The 22,945-nt window shown below is 40.7% G+C and overlaps 1 protein-coding gene across 5 annotated transcripts; it reads left to right on the top strand.

Moving 5' to 3' along the window:
- Positions 1-1,154: 1,154 nt before the first annotated feature.
- On the top strand, positions 1,155-21,720 carry swt1 (SWT1 RNA endoribonuclease homolog). 5 transcript variants are annotated; one of them, XR_004613735.1, is made up of 18 exons: positions 1,159-1,339; positions 1,612-1,684; positions 2,889-2,947; positions 3,073-4,219; positions 4,332-4,461; positions 4,560-4,661; positions 4,939-5,130; positions 5,957-6,050; positions 6,483-6,724; positions 7,084-7,235; positions 7,590-7,728; positions 9,647-9,786; positions 10,008-10,159; positions 10,591-10,737; positions 14,067-14,133; positions 14,262-14,329; positions 21,157-21,313; positions 21,393-21,720. XR_004613735.1 is itself a non-coding variant. In XM_034584132.1 (17 exons), exons 2-17 carry the CDS (start codon positions 1,616-1,618, stop codon positions 21,260-21,262), a joined length of 3,006 nt encoding a protein of 1,001 aa, XP_034440023.1. In that variant the 5' UTR covers positions 1,159-1,339; positions 1,612-1,615; the 3' UTR covers positions 21,263-21,720. The 5 variants fall into 5 exon arrangements, 3 of the variants coding, with proteins under 3 accessions (XP_034440025.1, XP_034440024.1, XP_034440023.1); XR_004613736.1 differs by lacking the exons at positions 21,157-21,313; positions 21,393-21,720 and adding an exon at positions 14,476-14,561 and having other exon boundaries at positions 1,158-1,339; positions 14,262-14,428; XM_034584132.1 differs by having other exon boundaries at positions 21,157-21,720.
- The last annotated feature ends 1,225 nt before the right edge of the window (positions 21,721-22,945 follow it).

Genomic DNA, 22,945 nt, shown 5'->3' with positions numbered 1-22,945 from the left:
TTTCTGTCTCCTCCGCAGTCTTCGGCAGCTTTGTTTCTCTTTGCTCTGTGTAAATCCTCATCGTGGAAAAAGTATTTCAATCTTTTACTGAAAAAATACTCCATTACCAGTCAAAATCCTGCCTCGATGAGTAAATATGTTTTACTTGAGTAGAATTTTAATTCGGAGCATATGGGTAGTGGGGAGTGGAGATGGGGGGGGTAACGTAACAGAAAATGAAAATATTCAAGTTATGTACAACTACTTCAAAATGAGGAAGTACTTTGATAAACTTTTGATTACTGCTGATGACAGTGTGTGTCAGGAGAGAGGAAACAGTGGAACAGTAGCTGGAGCTACAGCGACACCGTGTGGCATATGAATGCAAGTGCAGTTTTAGGTTCAGTATTTATTTTAAAAAGGACTATTCTGTATAAAGTAGTGATGCTCTCTTATTTTTACAATCTCTTTGTTATTATTATTTATTTCTTCCTTGTTTGATGAACATTTTATTGTTTAACTATCATTTGCTTTGTAATCTTTTAAAATGTATGATTGCATTGGTCTCTGAACTTAACAATCCCTTTCTTAAATATTAGTCAATCGCTTGTTAAGCCCTTTGCAATTGATTTGTTTGAAAGGTGCTATATGAATAAAGTTTTTGATTGATTTGATTGATTGATCATCATAATAAACAATTGATTAAAGAGATAAAAGACAAGAAAGGTGTCGAAAAAGCATTCCTAGATTATCTATTATCATTGAGTCGAATCAATTAATAATCAAGCTAAAACCTCACATATGCTCGAGAAGTTGTTCCCTGTGGGAAAGTGTTGAGGGTTTTCTTTGCTCTCAGTGGAACTGGGAAAACTTCTGTCCTGATATAAAACATCAGATAATCAGCGTAACCTTGGGTCTTTCACAGATGGCGTTTGTTTGTGTGAACAGTTTGAGATCCTCCGGATTCTCACCCCCACCCTCTGACCTCCTCCACGGCTCAGTGAGAGCAGCTTCTCCTCAATGAACCGACACTTACTGTAAACACTTTGTGGATCTTCACCTGCAGAACAAACACGAGAACAAACAGGATTTTACACCATGTTGACAAGAGGTTTCTACTCCAGACCGCTGTGAGGCGCCACGGTCGCAACTGGAAGTAAATTTTAGACGTAGTAGAAGAAGAAACAAATGCGGAAATGTAGCGGATGTTGACAAATGGAGTAAGAACGACGCCGGTAATCTCATGACACTCGTTGTATTTCAGAGATAATGTTCGCGAACAGACTTTAATAAAGATAGTGAGCTCGTACCGACGCGGATTTCCTGTCGCTGTCCGTCAGCTATCTTAAATGAGCTAACGGTAGGTGTGCTAATGATGACTTTCTGTGTCCTGTGTTGTGTTGTTGTGTGTCAGTTAGCTTAACTCTTTATATGAGATCGTTTCAGTCTGATATGGATACATTTGTTATTTGTGACACAGCACAGTGTGTTTGTTTGTACCTTAAATGTGTTAACCGCTAGTTTGACTGATTTGAATTGTTCACATCGAGTCACCCATTGTGTTAATGGAGCCAGAGATTGTGGTGTCTTGTTGTGGCTCAGTGTGTTTTATTGTTGTAACCCCCTTCACAGGAAAATGTCTAAAAAGTCCAAAAAGAGGAAGCACAGGAAGTCGTCTTCATCCTCCAGTGAGGAAGATGAGAAGGTGAGGAAGATGACACTTAGTTATCTTTACTATTGTTGATCTGAGCCGTCCGTGTTGATGAAATCCTCTGTTTTGATGTCTTTTTTAATATTAATAATAGTAATAATAATAAATCTTATTTATATAGCACTTAAAAAAAACTGAGTTTACAAAGTGCTTTGATAGCAAAGCAAGAAAAGTTAATATAAGAGAAATAACAATCAGCAGGCTCTAATGTGACAAGGAGGCCAAACAACCACGTTCAGATGGTCGGACACGAGCTGGTTAAATTCAGATTAAATTAATAAATATAGAGCTATGTCACATGAAAACTTGAACACATAAAAGCAGAGATATGACAGTCAAATAAATAAACAATTAAAATAAAAGGTGAAAAGAAAACGATCAATACACAGTAAGAACATGACATCACATGAAAGAAAGTCAATCAAATGATGTAATAGAAGTCACTGACCGAGGGGCCCTGATGGCAAAAGCATGGTCAGCTATAGTTTTCAACCTCGACTTTGGAACAGTGATGATGAACTGTAGCTGCTCCTGTCAGAGAACTGAGGCCAGTTAAACATCGCCACGTGTTCCCCTGCTCATCTTCATCCCTATCTCATCATATTTATACACTTTATTTATTTGTCTCTCTTTTTAACTCCTTATCCTCCTCTGCAGCCTCCTCTGTTTCATGGAGACATACAGTGTAGTGTTATCTAAAACGAAAAATGAAATGCTAATACATGTCTACAGGAATCCTGTTTTTGGTAGGAGCGAAATTAAATACGGGACAAATCAAAGAAAGTCACAACATGAACGCAGTCTATCAACAACCAAGCCAAAAACTCATGGTACCCCGTGAGAAAGTGGTTCAGGAATTTGTTTGCCCTCAATAGTGATGCGAAAACTACTGTCCTGACATTTGTTGAAATAATAAACGTAACCTTGGTGGAATCACAGATAGCGTTTGTTTGTGGGGGCAGGTCGATAACCCGGATTCCCACTCCCACCCACTGATGTCTACTCTTTTATTTTTCATTAAGAGCTTAATTTCCAAAAAGAAAAATGAAATGAAGGTCTAAAAGAATTCTGTGAAAATAAATACCTGACAAATCAAAGAATCTCATAACATAAATGCATAAATGTCCTCAGGATGTATCTTGTACTCACAACAAGCTGTTCACATGATATTTTGTGTTTTATCTTTCCTTTTTTCTAGGCATCCAAAAAACATGGTGTCACCGACAGTTCCAGATGTGTTAAGAGGAGGCAGGAGAGGTCAGAGGTTTTAACAACAATGGCAGTAATGACGAACAATATACTAACTATCGTGAGCATCATTCACCTTTCAAGTTACATGATTATCACTGACTGTGATATTGCCTGTCTTCTTCTACATGTAGCTGTGCAGCAAAACAGGAAAAGTCTGTTTCTTCTTCAACAAAAGATGATTCCCAAAGCGCCCGCCGGATCAAAACACCCGTCTACAGACTCGCAAAAACAGAGACAACAGACCAGAAACCTGTTAATAAGGGAGAAGAATGCACAAAAACAAAAAGTGTCTCTTTGCCATTCCACAGGGGAAATTGCTCTGATAAAACAAAGGATTATATTTCAGGGAAACATAAAACTGTAAGTGGGAGTAAGACTGTGGAGAGTGGTCCCTCAAAGCCCTCGAGTTCTGACACTTCAGGTCGAGTTTCTCAGAAAACAGAGCGGATCTCTAAAGGCCGCTTATCTGAAACGTCTTCCCGGAGGAGCCCATCAACTTTACAGACTCGAACATGTCCAAGTTCGGTTTCTGCTGAACAGAAGGAACAGAGGCACAATGTACAGAAGAAGAAATGCAGAACTGAGGAACCACCAAGGACTAGAAGGGAGAGCCACACTATGAAGACCAAGGAACCAAGCAGGACCTCCTCTGTCCTCACAGATTATTTACTGCAGAAGAGAAAGGAGCTGGTCAAAAAGATGTACCAACGGCATCAAGAAAATGATTCTAAGGCCGAAAGGAGCCGGTGGACAGAAGCTAAACCTCCATCTGCCTCCAGCACGAATCAGTCCTCCACCACAAATCAGTCCTCCAGCACCAATCAGTCCTCCAGCACAAATCAGTCCTCCGCCTCAGCCAAGCACTCTACCTCAGAGAGAAGCTCAAAGCTGGTGAAGAGTTTCACTTTAATTCCGAGGAGTGTCACATCATTGTCACATAAGACAGCTGGAGCATCATCTGCTCAGCATCAAAAAGATTCTCTCAAACCTACTCTGCCTATCAGTTTTAAGATACCAAAGAAGGTTCAACCAAAACCAGTAGGTCGTACGAGTAACAACAATGATGCCATTTCTGCTAATAGAAATCTCAAACGTGGGACCGAGCTTCCAGACTCTGGGGCCAAAGTAACAAACTCCAAGAAGGAAACAGTCCAACAACTTCAGAGCTTTTTCAATGTAACTCAGATCCTTTCATCTGAAGGACAAGATAAGAGGTCTTCCTTGTCTGACCCAATCCAAACTGTATGTGATGCCACCCCGGAGCCGTGGTATGACCAGGTAATGAAAAATATCATTAATCCTGAAGACAACAGGATAAATGACTTCACTATGTTGTTACAATGGCAGAGAATATGTTCGTGTTTAGTTTTATAAATGTTGTGTTTTGTAGATGCAGGTGGTTGATGAGCTTCATCTTGCCCGTAATGAGAAGAAACTGGAGGTGAATGTAATGCAGAGCTATGGAGAACTGACCTCTATGGACATAGATCCTCAAGAAGAGCAAGCTACAGATCAATACTGTAAGTTTTATGGTATATGTACGTATATATACGTTGTTGACATTTGACATTCAACAACAAAATATTTGAACTAACTTGAACTTTGTGTATTATCACAGGTAAACAATCCCCTCCACAAGACCTTATCCTGGTTCTGGACACCAACATTCTCCTCAGTCACCTGGATTATGTGAAAAAGATCCAGTCTCTTGGCCTTGGAGGTGTTTAAAATAATCATATGTTTCTTGAGTGGTTTATGGCTGTATTTCCTAAAACGTCATTGAAAATAACACATGAAGTCCTAATACAATGACCATAGAAGACTGGGGTTGATAACTAGTGACTAGTATAACTAGTAAAATTAAATAAGCGTATTGCCAAAAAAGTATAAAATCCCATGTCTACATTTTGTGAATATATATTCTCAACCATGATAAAATGTTTTATTTAACATGAAATTATCACCACGTGCTTTCTCTCCTTCTCGTGCTCTGTTAGCCCTGGGCTTCCCTGTTGTCCTGATCCCCTGGGTGGTGCTTCAGGAGCTGGATTCCTTAAAAAGAGGGAGAGGCCTGTCAGGCTCTGTGGCACACCTGGCTACTCCCGCCATCTCGTACATTTACAACACTCTGAAGGGCCGGGAATCGAACCTCTGGGGCCAGTCGATGCAGCAGGCCGCTGAGAGCAGCAGTAAGTGGCTTTCAGGAAAGTATTTGGTATTTTCCATGCTTTGAAAGTAAGGATGGAACCTTAGGGTCAAAGTTTAAGTCTGTCCATGAGCTCATATCAGATTTCTACTGGGAACTGTTGGGACATGATGACTGATAAATGTCACTCTTGTTTACAAAAGAACAGTATTACAGCGATTTGAGGCAAAACAGTAAACACAAAGTGAGGGTCTGCTTTTTTTTAATAGTTTAAAACATGTCATTTCACCCTTTTGTTCTGTCAGATGTGTTTGCATTAGTTAAAGTTTATATTTTGTCTAATATTGACATCTCTCTTGTTTAAAGTATAGTGTATGTGGTGCGAGAGATTATGGTCAAGCAGTCATTCCTTCATTAGACAGTAGGTGGCACTAGCACTAAACTGGTCCTCCAGGGTTTACTGTCATAGCATACATTGTGTGCATCTCAAGGGCAGGTTGAACCCAAGCATAAGGTAACCCACTTCTTAGCTGTATGTAAAATTGATCAAACATACATTTTTCAACATTGGCAGTATAATCTCTTCAGGAAGGAGTGTGCTAAAAGGCTTTAGTAGAACAATTCTTCCTATTCCTAAGTATTTAGGGTCATACAGTCCGTTTTGTGTTTTTTCATTTTTTAATCTTCCTTATCGTCTTTAAAAGAAGAAAAAGACATTCTGTGCTGTTTTGTACAAAGTGATAACGCACTCATCCATGTGCTCTCAGTGTTGTGAATTAAACATATCTCTCTGTCTTTATATGGACCGTCATGTTTTTCTCTTGTCTCCCTGCTCCTTCCTCTTTGTCTGCGTGACTCCTTGTCCCCAGATGGTCCGATCGCTGAGAATAACGACGACAGAGTTCTGCAGTGCTGCCTGCAATACCAGAGTCTGTACCCAGGGCGTGCTCTCATCCTATGCACGTGAGTATCCCCTCCCCCCTGCTGTGTACTACTGCTGCTGCTGCTGCTGCTGCTGCTGCTGCAGAGTGCGTGTCCTCTGCAAATAATGCACATGCATGTGACAGTGAGTGGGTCGAGCCAGATAGTTCCAGTTGGGATGAGAGAAAGATCGAGCCAGACAGAGTAATTGGGCAAGAATAGATGTGCTGAGCAAGGCATTGTTAGTTGAGGTCAGGATTTTTTTTTAACTCAATAGGAATGGCTGTGGGATTGTTTCACACGCTTTCTCCTTTTCACCTTTTTCTCCGTATGCTGTTATTTCCCGACACTGTTATTGTTAATATTGCTGAAATAAATGAGAAATTAATGAGCAGACATTGGACATTTACCTGTTATTTGAGATGTCTTAATTTTATATGTGCTACACGACGCTCTCCCTCCTTCCCCCTCTAGTAATGATAAGAACCTGTGCAGTAAATCCATCCTGAGTGGGGTGAAGGCCCTCAGCAAGAATGATTTGGAGGCAGAGGTTGGGAGATCCAGACGCAGCCTTCACCCTCTCCTAAACACCGACACTCCCATGGTGCCTCACACAAGCCCTCAGATCTCCTCATCACCACTGAGCAGGAGTCACACGCCAGCCCGGCCTCATATTCAAGAGAGAACAGGCCTTTCTGTGGCACCCGTAGTGAAATGTGAGCCCTGGATTAATGTGTTCTTCATGCAAAACAGGAAATTACTTGGCGTACTCCATCATAGTGCAGTAGTTAAGTGTATTGCAGTGTTTTCCTGCTCTCTTTTCCTTCCATTCAAGTCCATCTGTACAAACTGTCAAATTCAGGTGACCGCATCAGCTTACATTAAACAAATCTGTTTTGATGAGCATAAAATAGAAGCAGAAATAAAATGCCATTTTCACCCACGCACACTCAGTTAGTATTAAGCTTAACAGTGCATTTTTGATGAACAGCAATTTGCATTTAAAGGATAGCAATTGCCCTGTATTGTGATGTTTCTATACTGACATGGTGTGGATATATGTGACTGATCACAGATAACCAGCAGCTCGGTGGAGGAGGAGGAGAAGCGAAGGCAAACAGGGACCTCAGCAGATGTGTTTCTGAGCTGGAAGACAGCCTGCGGGAGGTGCTGTCTGATGTGTTGGAGGTGGAGATGAAGGCGGCTTTTGAAGAACTCTGGTTAGAGGTAGCAATTTAGGTTTCGTAATTTCACATTATCTTCGAGAGGATACTTCAATAAATGTCTCTAAATCAGAATTGGGTTCATTTGGCAAATGTGTTCATGCATAAAAGGGAATTGACTCAAGCTTAACAACAGAAGGGGGAAAATAAAAGTAAAAGGGAGAATGGATACATGAAGTATATATATTAGTATATTACAAAGGGTCAAACTGTTTATATAGTTACTTTATATAGTGAGATTTGCATTTTATAATGATGAATGATAAGTTGCATGAATGTAAATTGAACTGTAATATTATTTAAATGAGAATAACTTCATCCTTCCTTTTTGTTTAACTGTGTTTCTTTCTTGTAACAGATCGTTTTTCTCAAACCACCGTGGACTCTTCAAGATGTCCTGCAGTGCCTGAAAAAACACTGGATCGCCGTATTTGGGCACATTGTCCCGCGCCGGAAAGAGCAGACTGTTTTAAATCTCATCGAATTTTTCAACTCAGGTCTGTATGTGCAAAATGTTCTTAAATATTTCAGTGGTTTTCAAACACTATGTCCAAAAACAATTTTTGGACTCCTCCGTACCTATTTAATTGTAATTAAAGTGTTTGGTGTTTGTGTTAGAAATCTTGATTCTCCAGCTGACTTTATATGAAACTCTTAATGTGTAAAATAACAGCTTGGAAAATACAGATAATATAGAAAACGGTGGATCATGAGTTCAGGTAGATGTCTGTCTATGTAGGTTACTGTAAATGTAGGTTAGTGTTACTATAAACAGTCTCGTCTGTGTTGGCCATAGTCCAAACACCTGATCGCTCAGCATGAACTTGAACCAACACAGTGTGAACATCAGAACATCAGAACTAATGTAAGAAATTAGGCTGTAACTCAGCAAAGACCGGAACAATCTATTCCATGTTGTTAAGACAGTGACGAGTCAGATCAGAGGGCAGCTCTTTATATCTGAGTTACCGTGAGCTGTGACGTCAAATGTGGCTTAGAGTGAGCAGTCAATCACTTCTCAATGTGTTAGCCTTTTACATTGTTTTCTGTAGAATAGAAAAGGGCCTGATACCATCTCATACTCTAGATGGAAACATGTGATGCCAGTTTTCTTGGAGGTGATTTGAATCTCTGAACATGAACAACAGAGTTTGAAAAGAGGCAAAAAGCTTCAGGAGTATACAAGTGCAAACAGCCAAGCTTCACTTCCTCATGTTTGTAAATGCAGAGATATTCTTTGTTCCCCTGTAGCAGTTTCCTTAAAGCTGAGGGTTTGTAAGGAGAGTTATTTGTATTAAAAAATCCTGTTGTTAAATAGGTTTAGACTGGTTAAATAAAATGGTTGTTAGATGAAAATGTCTAATATTCACATCAGCAGCCTCTGGGGAATGTTTCTATTCCTCATGGGAGAGTGGTGTTGAAATGCTGACTCATCCCTCAGATAAAAGCCTTACTCCAGCATGATGCTGGCTGCCCTGCACCGCGCTGGAACCCTACAGAACTACATACAGAATCAGGTCATCGGTGAAAGCAGGACACTCAAATGTGTGTCAGAGAGATGCTGAGTCGCCCGCTGCAGCAGCTCTTCCTCTGGATCTCATCGCTGGGTCTAATTACATATGCTTACAGTGCTGTGTGCGTGTGTCTCTCTCTGATTCAGGCTTAGTGTGAGCTGGACTGCTTCACCAGTGGCCCAGTGCTTTGTTAGCCATCCAAGAATGTTGATAGCTAAAAACAATAAGATATTTGCCCTTGTTCTGTGTATCCTTGGTTCACGAGCATGATTCTGGATTTCTTGGTACCACGCAGCCTGGCTCAGTGCCAGTGACTCCACGAGTAGGAGGCGGAGGAGGAAAGGGAGGAAGGAGGGATAAACGCTGTGTGTGTGTGTGTGTGTGAGGATAAGAAGTGCTGGAGTGGAAAAGTACTACATGTGATTTTCTGGTCTCTGTACAGTGTGTGTGTGTGTGTGTGTGTGTGTGTGTGTGTGTGTGTGTGTGTGTGTGTGTGTGTGTGTGTGTGTGTGTGTGTGTGTGTGTGTGTGTGTGTGTGTGTGTGTGTGTGTGTGTGTGTGTGTGTGTGTGTGTGTGTGTGTGGGTGGTTGCCTGTAGCTACACTTGTGAGGACAGACCCTTCATAGGCCTCCATAAAACAAGAATTTCTAAGGTTAAGGTAAGGGTAAGCTCTATGAATAGGCATGTAGCTTTCAATGTGACAGATAAAGTGAGGTCACAAGAAATGAATACATACATCTAAGTAGGAAAATACCATGAATGTGAATGACTCGTTTTTAAGTGTCCCTGTCCCTGCTTCTGTTCTTCATCGTGATATTCATCAGTTCTTCTGAGAACGTTACAGTGACATCCATCTTTATGCGTGCCCTATTCCTGACTGCCCATATACATCTGATTTCAGGTAAAACCTTGGACTGTGATGCTACTTTACAAGCACTTCAAGAAGCCAAGGAGCTTGTGAAAGCATTTGGGAAAAGTTCAAGCCTTGTACCCAGCGCCATTTCCATAATGGACAACATTTTCAATAAGCTACAACCTCAGGTCAGTGTTGAGCACATGTGAAGTTTAATTCATGCGATCAGAGCTCAGATGCAATCAGTGCTGTACATTGTGGTATTTTGAGGGAGAGAAATACTAGGAACACACTTCTATGTCCTTTTTTTCATATTTATATATCGTGTCTATACACAGTGAGTCACTTAGAGGAAGTCTCTTCTCCACACTGTCAGATTCTATTTAATATTTTTCGAATGAATTAACAGCCTCATCCGTGTGTGTCGGGGGAACCTCCTGCCTGCGATGTTGTCATGAATGACGACGACGATGAAGACGGACAAGTCGTGTCTGCTCAGGTCACTCATCAGGAAGTGTGGGCCCTGTTTGAGAACATCTGGTGGAACGTGTATCAGGAAAGGTGAGTGCAATGGGGATTTTTATGTTTCTGCCGGCGACAGTGGGGGGGGGTCAAAGGTCAAAGGTCAATGTGACCTTATGATTATGATTTGTGTAACTACTGCAGACAACAGTTTGTGCTCATGTCTTTTTACAGATTTTTACTGATTTGCATAGATCATCATTATTATCATTCACATGTTGTTCTCTCCTGATGCAAGAGGACACTGATAACAACAGTTGACAGTAAACAAGTAAACAACAAAAGACCTGTTGAAAAATTAACCAGACTCCATCCCCGTAATTATAATTACAATAAACGGTTACGTGACATAATGAGTAGGAACAAAAGCGACACTTTGGAGGTTGTTTGTTTTGATACGTGTGGGGGGGGGGGGGGGGGGGGTTCCACTCATCGACCTAACGAGGTCATTATTTTCTGTCATGTTTCAGCTTGGAAGTGTTCAAAGCGCTGGGCTTTGACCCTCACACCATGCAGAGTGTCCGGCCAGCGGGGGGGCCTCCGCCACCACAGGACGCCTTGGCTTGTTTGCACAAACTGTCCAACATGGTGTCACAGCTGCTTCAGGCCTTCAGCAGGTATCTCAGCTGCCTCTTATCGCTGCTTCTCAGCCCAAACACTCCTCTGCCTGTCTGCCACAATAGTGTCAGCTTTATATTGCCTTGTCTCTTACAGTTGATCATTTGAGTCCAAGCTGGGACAAGACAAGGGACATTTTGTACTATAGCTCTCATTTGAGAATATACAAAACTTTAACTTAATGGTCATAGTGAGTGTTTATGGAGCCTGGATCATAAAACATTGTCTATATAAAGGGATTTTTGTTGTTATGGTAAATTTGACCTTTCGTGTCACTGACATTCTGAGGGCTTCTTTTTTTAACACCTTCCAAAGCGATTCTATTTGTCGTTATAGAGAAAGACGCCCTCACTCGTCCATCTTCACTAAACACTCTGCCAAAACTATCCTTTCACAGACATCAGTATCTGTTTCTATGTGATTATGAAAACTTTCTTTTTACAGAATAATCCCCTTACATATCTGTGAGGGGATGGTGAGGTGAGGGGTAGTCAGCTGCAACATGCAACTTCACCACTAGATGTCACTAAATACTACACACTGAACCTTTAATGGTTAAACTGAAAATTAAGGATTCGTTAACAACATCTTAAGAATCATTGCGATTTCTTTAATTAATATATATATATATATATATATATATATATATATATATATATATATATATATATATATATATATATATATATATCGTTATTGGTCCTCAGTGGGGTTCTAGGTGTGTCTCACCTTTGTCTTTTCAGTCAGTCCCCCTAACAAGCCCCTTCAAACCGTCCTTGATCTGTCCTTAACCAACCTTCTCCTTCCTCTGTCCTGGTTACGTGTGTGCATGTCGTGTTGTATGACCTCACAGCTCTCAGACCCTACTTGGCATGCAGTGTTGGCCTTTCTGTAATCTGCTTGACCTTAGCTCTGCCTTATCACCTTTCCATGACGCAACAGGCAGCCCGATACACTGAAGCAGTGGTTGTGTTCATTTCTGTTCAGTTTATTCTTTGGCTTGCAGCACAGGTTTGCAGTCAAGGTCCTTCAGAAGGTGTTTTAACATGTCACAGTAGGAAAAGTATAATTGTAAATAATGAATATCATTCATGGTTTGATCCTCTTTACCTGCTTCAGTTCTGGTGTTCTAGTCTGCACGGTAGACTGTGTTAGGATGGACACTAATACAGCTCCACAAAAGTGAAGCCAAAGTGTCTTGATCTTCCCCTAGTGGCTGGTTGCAATATCTCTGCCTCCTCCATGTTTGCAGACTGGACATGGTCCGAACAAAAAGTGCTCATCAAATACATTTTTTTTATTCAATGATAGTTTGTCATTTTAGATATTTCTTATTTTTATTGTTGTGATGTCTCTCTTCCACTGTTGCACAACCCCCACCTCTCCTTCTCTATCACACACATATGAAATATCAAAACACCTCTCACACCGACACAAGGTCCAGTCAGAGTCAGCATCATTCAGGATTTACTGTGACATTTTGTATCTCTTTGAGGGTCGGGGATCCATCCAAAGGGCAAAGTGTGTCCTGATATCCCACTGTTTCATCCACGTGTCACTCTGAACTCATTCTCACTGTCGGTCTACAAAACCAGTAAAGAGACTTTTCAATTAATTGTGATATGCTCCTGAAAATAACCTCAATAAGTTAATTGAATTTAAAAAACAAATTGAGATGTCTTTATTTAGGTTTTAGTTTCTTAAGGCAAAACCTAATCACTGGCTGATCATTGGAGAAGTCACCTCATCAGTGCTGCTGACCTCCATCATCCTAGCTTGATAGTTTACAGTTTAACCATAAACTTTATATTAAATAACTATAGATGAAAAGAAAACACAAATATAACCAAATATATAGAATATAAACGTTTTTATTCTGCAGAATTCATTACAGTGGATATTGGCAGACATAAATGCAGATACTGATATCTGTCTGTGAAAGGCTCGAATCTGAATCTGCTTCATACAGGAAACATCTTATCTTGCAGAATCTGTACAAACGTTTAGAACCGTTTTTCTTTTTTAGAATAACAGAGGAACCAAAATGCAACATTGTGTGTCGTGTTCTCAGCTCAGTGGATAAAAAAAGAACAGATAGAAAACCGGCCTCTCAGATCATAAGGTACTAAACTCCAAAGTGTCCCAAGTGCCTTTTATTACCACTTTGATGTACTTGGCCTCTATAGCTGCTTGATCACGGCTTTTCTCATCCAGTATCTGAGTAGCATGGTGGCATTTAGCAGATTTCAGGCGACGTTCAGTGACCGTACACCTGCAGCTGCTTTAGTGGGGTCTTTGTGTGAAGTTAATCAGTCTGAGAAGAAACAGCAAGTGTCCTCAAAACCTCAATCAGTCATTTGTGATGGGGAAAATGTTCAAATCACAATCAAGACCTAAATCTCCTGAAGGTGCAGATGTCTGCTCTTCAAAAACAACTTTGTCACAGCTGTGTCCGTGTGGAATTGTTCTGCGATGTTAATACTCTGGGTTTATCTCCCCTTTGTTTGGCTTCAGGAAAATATAGATTCTTACAATCTAAATTATAACATTATAAATACTATTTCTAAATAACAGTCACTGTGCTCACGCTGCCTCACAATATAAACATAGCTAGTGTGTTAGATCCCTGTCCATCTTTGGAATAAGCTTTTTGCTTCCATGCTTCCTTCGTCTCTCTCTGCAGGAAACCCTGGTTCGCTGTGTTTACTTCATGTCTTTGCACTCATCTGTGCACATGCCTGTGTGTATTGGGCTTCTCGAACACTGTTGCCTAGGAGACAGCCAGACTAATTTTCACGTGTTTGGGCAGAGCTATGACTCATCTCCCTCCGTATCCCTCTCACTCATTTTTCTCATTCCATGGATGTTGGTATGGATAATTTAGGACTCTACTCAAACGGCCATTTTCTCTTCCTCATCTTCCCTGCATGACTTTCATTACGTTCTCTCTTTATGTCCGTTTCTGTGTTTTTCTCCACTCTCTTACTGTATGTAGTCACTGACTGTGATGTGTGTGTGCGTGTGTTTGTGGATGAATTGCCTCATCATTAAAAGGATAAATAAAACCTTTATTAGTTATGCACTCCCGTTGTTTGCAGATTTCAGTGTATTCAGACTTGCATTTATCAGGAAAGCAATTATGAAAAGAAAGTCATTGATAATTCATTATGGCCAAACGTAATAAGTCCCATTTCCCTGAGCTAAATTTGCTATTTGAATCTTAATTCTTGTGGAAAAAAGAAAACAGTCTCACATAGTCGACGATTAAAATGTTTTAGCTTCACCTGAAAGTGAGAATATTTCTAAAATGCGTTTTTTTGTTCTTCAGTTTGTTGTCCTCGGCCCCTAGTTTGGAGAAAGTCCAGACACTGCTCAGCATCATCCACTTTCACAAGGTTGGCACATCAGTCATTATCAAACAGTTAGATATGCTTTTAATCGAGGCCATTGGACATTACCCCCCCCCGCAGTGGTCTTTGTTATGTTGAGCTCACCTTGATGTGTGTAATGCATTGTGTTTTAGGTCGTTAACGTGGACTCCAGATTGATGCCTGCAGACCTACTTGATTGTTTCTCACAACAGGAGTACAGGTAGGACGGACACACACACACACACACACACACACACACACACACACACACACACACACGCGCGACTCCACTTTAAAATTCAATTGATATAGAGCTCACATTTAAATGACCCGTGTTTCTCAGGTAAATTTTGACCCAGTTGACACAGTGTGTACAGCTGAAATTACACCAGTCTCTTTGATGGTTATAACAGCAGGACAAGGACATTTCAGGACAAATCTATGATATGTTTCAGCCTTGACTTGACATGTCCCCCCCCTGAGTCTGATGTATTGATTTCACAGCACATTTCTTCTGACCACATATCCCACTCAGACATTGTCAAGTTGTCTTTGTCGCAGCGTGCCCGGGCTTGTTTCTCCACAGTCACAGCCTCTGGAACACGACACCCTCCTACAGCACATCCCCTGCAGAGTTCACACATTGTTAGTGGCCAAGCCAACACTTCCAAACAATTCAATCACTGATCATTAACATATTACCTTGACGGAGTGAGCCACAGGGATTTGAACCTTAATAATGTAACAGGCATAGCACAGTAATCACCATGTTGTTATTTCATGGGACTGCATTGTTCCCATGCAGTAATCACAAATCTGTCTGTCGCTCTCTTCAGCCATTAAAACATAATCACACACCTAACCTCGGAGGAGGAAGATTTATCTGTTGCATGAGTTGATGTTAGTAGTGCTGTAGGATTTAGGAGGTAGAGTGAAGGAGACATGTTTGTTAAGTAAGCAGCTGACTGTATTTGAACACTGGAGATTAAACAGTGCTTCTACGTGGACCCTGATAAACTCTCCTAAAGTAAAGAAAGTGCTGATTTGCAATGAAGAGCCAAGATCACAGCCTCAATGAGTTAATGTCACTTCAGTGGCTTATATATTTTAAATAGTTATATCATAAACAGCTATATATCATTATGTGAAATATAGAAGTATCTTTAAAATAAAGCCAGCTCCTTTGTGTCCTCTCTCCTTGACGTTTCGGTTTCAATTTTCAGCCTCAAAATGCCTAAAATGATCTTAAATAATATTGGATTATGCATTTCATTTAATAAAAATTATTACAACCTAAAAGGAAATTAACATTTTATAAAGCTGCATTAATTTTATTCTTGCTTTATATTTGTATGTATTTCCTTGGAACAAAACTACCAAACAAAACCAACATGGAACCAATAACCACTAATGCAAACGGTGCAGCCAGGACACGTTTGGTCGTTGCACACCTAGTTTGTCGTGTTGTGTCACGATGCTTGTTCATTTGGGACACGGGGGCTAAGATGGTGTTACATTATTATTGTGTGCACAGTTCAGTTGAATGTTCATGTTGGACATAAATACATTTTCCTGCAGCTATAAGTGTCTTAGAAAGACTTAAATATAACTGAAATCCGCAGAAGACCTGTTATCTTTGGTTTTAAGATTAAATATGAACACCTGTTATCCGACTCATCCTGTGTATTTTTGGCAGCGTTTTGTCACCCTATATATATACATGGTTCAACTTGTGCTTAAGCTCCAGTTTCGAGTAGAGCTGTGTCACTGACACTAACTGACAGCATATGTTGTTTGAATGATAGAATATGTTTTATTTGTGGTACTGAATGACTTATGTCTATTATGATTGTTAGTTGAATAATCAACAAATTAATCATTGATCAAGGAAAAAGCATAAAAAAATGCAGATTCCAGTTTCTCAAATGTAATGTTTTGGTGTTTTTTCTGTGATTTAAATCAACATAAACAACATAATTATTAAATATCTTTGGACTCTTGGTTAAATTTCACTCAAATGTTTGTTAGATTGACTAATAAATCTGACATTTCTGTACGGAAATGCCAAACTAGGTTAGAGATGACGTAGAAACTATGTCACATTACAGGTTATTTACCAGGAAGCACTGACAAGTCAAAGGTGCAGAATAAGACAAAGGGATCTTGATATCAGTGTTGGTGATATATTTCAAAGAACAATTACATCAATAAAAGGATTAAAATAAACATTAACGATATTTGTCACCATCTAAAGCTTCTGCTTTTATTTCTATATGTCTTAAACTGCGGGAAAAGTGAAATTAAATGTTATATCCATAGTTTGTAACAACACAGGAGCAGTTAACACATTGAGGGACCAAAAGTCTGTCGTTCCTGGTTCTTCATGTTGTGGCTGTGGAGCTAGTGCAGCCGTATCTATGAGCGCAGGTTGAACTCAGTTATAACCATGGAAACAAGCCACAGCTACACATATTGAACAGATGATTTTCTTTAGACAGATGATGTTTCCTGGTCGTTGTGTGACGACTGTCAGAAGCTGTTTCTGATGATTCCATAACCTCAGCATAGGAAATATTGACTTTCTCAATCAGTCGAGATGATTTAAAACCCTTTCAGTCAATTATTGTGTCATTGATCACTTCAAATAAATAACTCTGATGTGTGATCTTTACATAACCGGCAGCGTTATCTCTGTGTATTTCAGAGAAGCTCTTTCTTGTCGTGAACAATGACATGAAGCCAAATGAAACCAAAGGTTGATTTGGTATTAAAGACAACATCTGCCACTGTGTCACTTGGTGGAAGAGCTTTGCCGGCACTTAGCTTTCACGTCATCCCGGCTTTTGTTACAAGGGCCGACCGCTGATAGATATAGTTAAGCTGCCCGTGTTGTGATGGTAAATATTTGATTGGTTACATTCACTGTGACGAGATCTGGGCCTTTACTTGGCGAGCGCATTATCCACAGTGTTAAATATTTGATTCTGTGCTCGGTGCGGTGGCATGATGTCATACGTTATATAAAGCCTCGGGGAGGCCGGTCCCTGGATCCGGCTCCGTCACTGACGGGCACGAACAGCACAAACAGGCCTCGACAACAGAGAAGCTCTCACAGGAGTTTTGGGGGTTTCATTAAAATGTCATTAAAATGATTATAAATACCTACATTTGTTTTATAGGAACCATTTGTTTACAGAGTTTTTGTACTGCATTTAAAATGATTTCGTACATTGAGAGACTGAGCTTGTTTTTGTGATAACATTTTTATTTAAGAAAAAAAAAAAGGAGATTACAAACAGATACACAAATAATTTAAAAAAAATTTACTAAGGAAAAAATGGAATGCAAAAAACCCAGCATTGACACCCCCACAAATACAGGTCACAGGTTGTCATATCATCACATCCAAAAGTTATGTTTTGGCACCTCTCTGTTTGTCTGTTGGTTTGTTTTTTTTGTGAACAAACAAACACAAAATTGCAAAGCAACTGGAAGGACAACCACAAATTTTTATTGGAATTTCAGGTGCGGATCCAGGAGGTTCTTTTGGCGATTTTTTATATTTCTGTTGATTTCTCAGATAATAATTCATGGATCTTGATGGAAAATACTCTGAACGTAAGGGGCCTGTTGGGCCTCAGCAGGATTATGTACTCTCCTAAATGCTATTCTACTTTTGACTGTGTATTTTTTTTAAGTGAGTGGGAGGCACAAAACAACACAAATTAGTTTTCCAGTGTCTGTGTTTCTCAGCCTAGTTCTGCCTTCTGCTTGAATAGATCCAGGTCGACTGGGAGTATTTCAGCATGAGCATCCATGCATCTCCCTCTACCGGCCTGTGCTTGTGATTTCTGTGCACGTACGATGCTCTAATTGTCTGTGATTTTCCTGGTGTTGATCTGTGTCTGTGCTCAGCTCATAATATGATGATTTGCAGCACCTGCGCTGACGTCTCCCGTCTTTTAAACGTCACGTACCTCAGACGAGTTCACATTAGATCTCATCTCTCTTCACATTGTTCAGTGTATGTTTGAATGGAAGCTCACATCCCAGTTGCATCAGTGTTTAACTCGCATGTTGCTTCTTACGTAATTCATTGACTCTTTGACAAACAGCGTTAAACATCAGCTCCTCGTCCTTTTGCAGTCGCCTCTGGCAGTGTTGTCTTTTATCTTAATATTTACTCTGTAGTTTAACTCAGTCAAATTGAATGACCTGCTGTTATATACATGAAGGGAGCAGCACACACTTCCAGCGAGGAAAACCTGGAGCCTTAACATTAATTTTTTAATTAATTTTCAAACGCTGAAGAGACACTGTTTTACGTTTCATAAGACGGATCATTCACTCTTACTTGTTCCTCACTGAGTCAGTGCTTCTATCTTCACATATTAAATAAAAAATGGATTATAGCCACATATAGAAGCTGTTGCTCCATATGGCTGCAGTCTAAAAGTGTTTCATCTCTCACTGCTGCACCAGAAGCCCTCGCACGTCTTTGTTCATCAAACGTTTCATAAGCAAACCCCGTGCTCCCTTGTTAGCGTTGAGACCTTTCTGCCAGACGGAGTCAGACTTTCAAGGTCAGCGACTCGCTTTCAAGTGAACGTGGAAAGAAAGACTTTTAAAGAGAACTTGGTTTAACTTCCTGTAAGATCTCTCTCTGTACAGAGGGAAAGAGAAACGCTCTTCCTACTTATAGGCAAGATCTGTATTTTTATTTGAAGGGAATTATTAAAAATAAACTTCAAGTGCAAGAGAACAACCAGAAATAGATTTAAATATAAATAGAACAAACCAGTTTTGTTTCTCCCTTCACAAACACTGACCCTCCTGCGCATCCTGCTACTGTCAACCCTCTTTTCCTCTTCGAACTGATGCAGAGCATGGTGGAGATGAAGAGTTGGTCGCCGTGGTGATCATCCAGGCGTCTGTGGCAGAATCTTGGGGGGGAAAGTGAATCCAACTGGAGGTTTTCTAATCAACAAGAACAACATGGGTTATGTCAGCGTGTCACGTGCTCCTGTGTTCTATGTGCAAATCGTTACTCGTCTTCTGAGGATCTCCATTAACTACCTGTCAAGCACATATAGGCTGTTACACAACACACACACACAATCAGCCGCTCTGCCTCTTTGTGTATAGGTTGTTGATCTGGGTCAGTGACTCTGTGCTGAATTCTTGTGCGTCACCGAGTTTGTGTGATTGCTGTCAGACGTGCTTCAGACATACAAGATTTGTGAGGTCCAGCGTTTGAGAGGCGGCCTTTCAAACAGACTATGGAGCAATAGAAAATCAGATCAGCTGTGACGGACCCAACACATCCAGTGGGTAACACAAGCTGCTGTTTGCACAGGTTATGAAAACACACAGCTGCGTACTGGGATGAAGACAGGGGAAAGTAAATGGGTAGAAGAAGTGCGGGTGAAAAACAGGGGGGCGTCGACAGAGAGCGGATTCTGTTCTCTCTCTCCTCCCTGGAGTTACATAATGTTCCAATGGAAACAAAGAGGAGAAGGAAACAAAACAAGCAACAAGCTCCCTCAGTGTCTCCGCTGCTAAGCAGCCGTTGCCAAGGTTTCGGTAGCCAAGTGCATGTGTCTGTGCTCCCAGAGAGACGTTCTGTGTCGTGGTGTTTTTCTGGTGAATGCGTGCATGTATACGGAACCAGAAAAAAATGTAATTCAGCTGCAGAGAAGTCCGCGTAAATTGCTGACGGGGGAATGTGGGTCTTCTGGAAGCCGCTGCTCACACAGAAGCTCTTTTGTCCGTCCGAACATTCTGTGCCGAACACGGTCAGCACATAGAAAGTTCCCTCAGAGCGACAGAGATGTCTGCGGAGAGCAGTTCGGCTTCATCCGGATCCTGCGAGATAAAGTTCTGAAGCTCTCCAGCTGATTAGGAATCAAATGTTTTGCTGCCTATGCAAAGGGATTCAGATATTACACAAATCAAATACTGAGCTAGACATTACTTCATCAATAAAAACCCAATCGGCCCCTTAAATTCACACACTCAGAGATATCAGTTCCCCAAATGGGGCTGATTGTTTTCATCAAGACGCTTGAATTCTACCCTCAGAAAATGCTGGAAATATTAATGAAAAACACAAAGTTAAAGAAAGATCCTGACCCATACTGCTTCCACCAAGTTTTGTGGTTTTGTGTTCTGTTGTTTTTGTGTAATCTTGTTAAAAACAGACTTACAAACGAACCTCCTTGGCAGAGGTGATAAAACCACATCCCTCACACGACTGATCTCTGTACTGGAGGATTTCTGCCAAACTGTGTTGTAACGTTCATCTCGTCATAGAAGAACAAACACTAAATAGACTGGAGGGGAACTTTATGAAATGGAACAATTTGTTTTTTGTCATCTACTTTGTGAATAATCTTAAAACTGGATAAACAGACCAGCAGCTGAAATGTAGATGTGATGTAAAACTTTAGCATTTGTTGTCATGAGATTCTGAAGTTTAATAAAATATAAGAGCAAACACAACAAGTCAGGTCTGATGGTGATAAAAGAAAAACTTTATAGAGAAGATTGATGATATAAAAGAGAAGTGTTGTGTTTGTCGAGCTTGAGAAACCATTGGAGGATGTTGTCTAATTGTTCTTACTCTTCTTATCATTCTAACCACCAGTGTGACTCTGCTCAGATATCACAGTACACACAGATCTTTCTCCTCTCAGCTCCGCCGGTGGAACCCGTTCAGTCCGTCTGGTTTAGTTTTGGTTTGGTTCTCACTCATCAGGGGAACTGTTGGGTTCCTCTGTACGTTCTCTGCTTCCCTCTATACGATCCCTCCTGCTGCCTCCTGGACACGGAGCTCCTAACCCTAACCCAACCCCCCTTGGTCCAGATCCAAGCCCAAATTAAAGGGCTTCTTTAAAGACACGACATGATGAATTCATTTCCTAGGTTTTGTGTAATACTGCTGACAAACAAATGAACAGGGCTGACAAGCTTATTGATAAAATGTGTTTTTGTTTTGTCTGTTGTGTTGAATCTAACAAATATAATACATTTAAACTGTGTTCTCAGAGAGAAGCTGAGGGTCGGAGGGACGCAGCTACAGGGTCTCCACGAGGCCCTCGACCGTTGTGCAGGGGCCACAGGTCACAACCTCTCCTTCACCACGTCGCCCTGAACAGACTCGAGTCAGGACGTCGGCCTTGAATAACTGATAGAAGGACAAACTGTGAGTTAAAGGGACGTTTGCTTTTATGGTGCCTCCTGGTGTTTTAAAAAAAATAATTTATAAACTTGTGTTATTCCAGAGACAACACTGTTCTCCTCCCCTGATTGAATGGATGACTGTGGCTGCTCTGAATTGATGTGAAGGGTAAATCATATGTTAAATGGGTCTGGTTTGTTTTGTATCCGGCTGTTTTCAATGTTTTCTCAGGTTCATTTAGATTTTACATACATACTAAATGAAGCAACGCTGTACAGTTACATCCTCGTTATTTTTTTTATTTTCAGCTTTCGGTTTCTGTCAATGTTTCCAAGAAGAAGTGTAAATTATTTGAGAACAAAATATATTTTAAGTAAGAGTTTTATGTTTACAAGAAATTAAAAAGCTTTGAAGCACTGTTTTGTGAGAAACGCTTTTTGTAATCATCTAATCTCCAGATGTATTCAGGCCTCAGTAACTTAATCTGGGCAGTTTTTAGGAGACGCTCACCTGACTAGTACTGTGTGTGTGTGCGTGCATGTGTGTGTGGTGACTAAAGGGATTAGAGTGACGCCAGCAGACAGGTTGAGATTACACCAGCTGCTGCTGCTCTGACACGTTGAGGCTGAAGCATCAGACGTCACGCAGCAGGAAGTGGAAGGGGGGGGGAGTGGCAGGTGGAGGGATAATGAGAACTGATGATCTGGATTCACTGAACTTCCTGTCTCGTCACTTCACTGCAGACAGTGAGTCAGTGAACTGTCGGTTAGGAGGTTGAACTCTTTTACTTTGTGTTGCATCTCGAGCTTCATGTGTTTTCTACTGTTGTATAAATAATCTCCTTTAAAAGTTGAAAAGACAAACCACTGATCCAAAGGGAACCTGCCTCTCATGTGATGCTGTACAATCAAGAGCCTCGTTAATGAGAAACTAAAAGTATCCTGGATTGTTGAGACGGACGTTTCCATGGAGGAGGAATCTCCTTTTGTCTGAATATTTTAGTTTAGTTTACACAACATAAATACAAAACACAACAATGTAACGTTAAAAGTGGGTGTGGGGTGTAGTAGAAATCAGTAATGGCTTATTCATATAAGCCAAATCCAACTGATTTACAAAAGATAAAATGTAAAACATATGCTGTACAAAATCACCAATAGATTGGTGATTGTAAAATGTTAAACTTGTGCACCAGTTTGGAACAAAAATAGGGTTTCCTGTGTTGGTTGTAAATTGTGATATATATAAACAGAAAGATCTAGAATGGCTGAGTACGTAACTGAAGTAAGTAGAAATAGACGTGTCGTGGTCTAAGTGTTTAGTCCCCTTCTTCCTGTAGCTCATGGACCATATGGTGACTTTTGTGTCAGAGGCCAACTTGTGAATGAGCCCAGGGTAGACTTAAACTCAGACAGGTGGGGGGGCAGTGAAGTCTGGGGTCATGCACATGCAGCGGCCGGCTCATCGGCTCCTCTTTCAACACTTTCACAACCCAGAGCGACTGGCTGTCGTCATCCCTTCCGGCTGAGGGCCGTTAGCCAGCTTAGTATAATCTGCCCTAAAAGACACTTAAGAGGAGCAGGAAAAAAAAAAAAAACCTCCAGGCTTAGTGCGATAGTCCCCGAGGAAAATGGTGGCAATGAAAGCTTAGACAGC

The sequence above is a fragment of the Hippoglossus hippoglossus genome, chromosome 4 (genome assembly GCF_009819705.1).
Source record: "Hippoglossus hippoglossus isolate fHipHip1 chromosome 4, fHipHip1.pri, whole genome shotgun sequence".
Classification (NCBI taxonomy): Eukaryota; Metazoa; Chordata; class Actinopteri; order Pleuronectiformes; family Pleuronectidae; genus Hippoglossus; species Hippoglossus hippoglossus.
Note: the sequence above shows the minus strand (reverse complement) of the source record. Positions and strands in the feature narration are given on the sequence as shown.

Excerpts from the sequence above, each read along its gene's own strand:
- swt1 (XM_034584132.1), top strand. The coding sequence starts at position 1,616 with ATGTCTAAAAAGTCCAAAAAGAGGAAGCACAGGAAGTCGTCTTCATCC. Across the intron at positions 7,236-7,589 it reads TTGAAGAACTCTGGTTAGAG|ATCGTTTTTCTCAAACCACC; the intron begins GTAGCAATTTAG and ends TTCTTGTAACAG. Across the intron at positions 7,729-9,646 it reads CATCGAATTTTTCAACTCAG|GTAAAACCTTGGACTGTGAT; the intron begins GTCTGTATGTGC and ends ATCTGATTTCAG.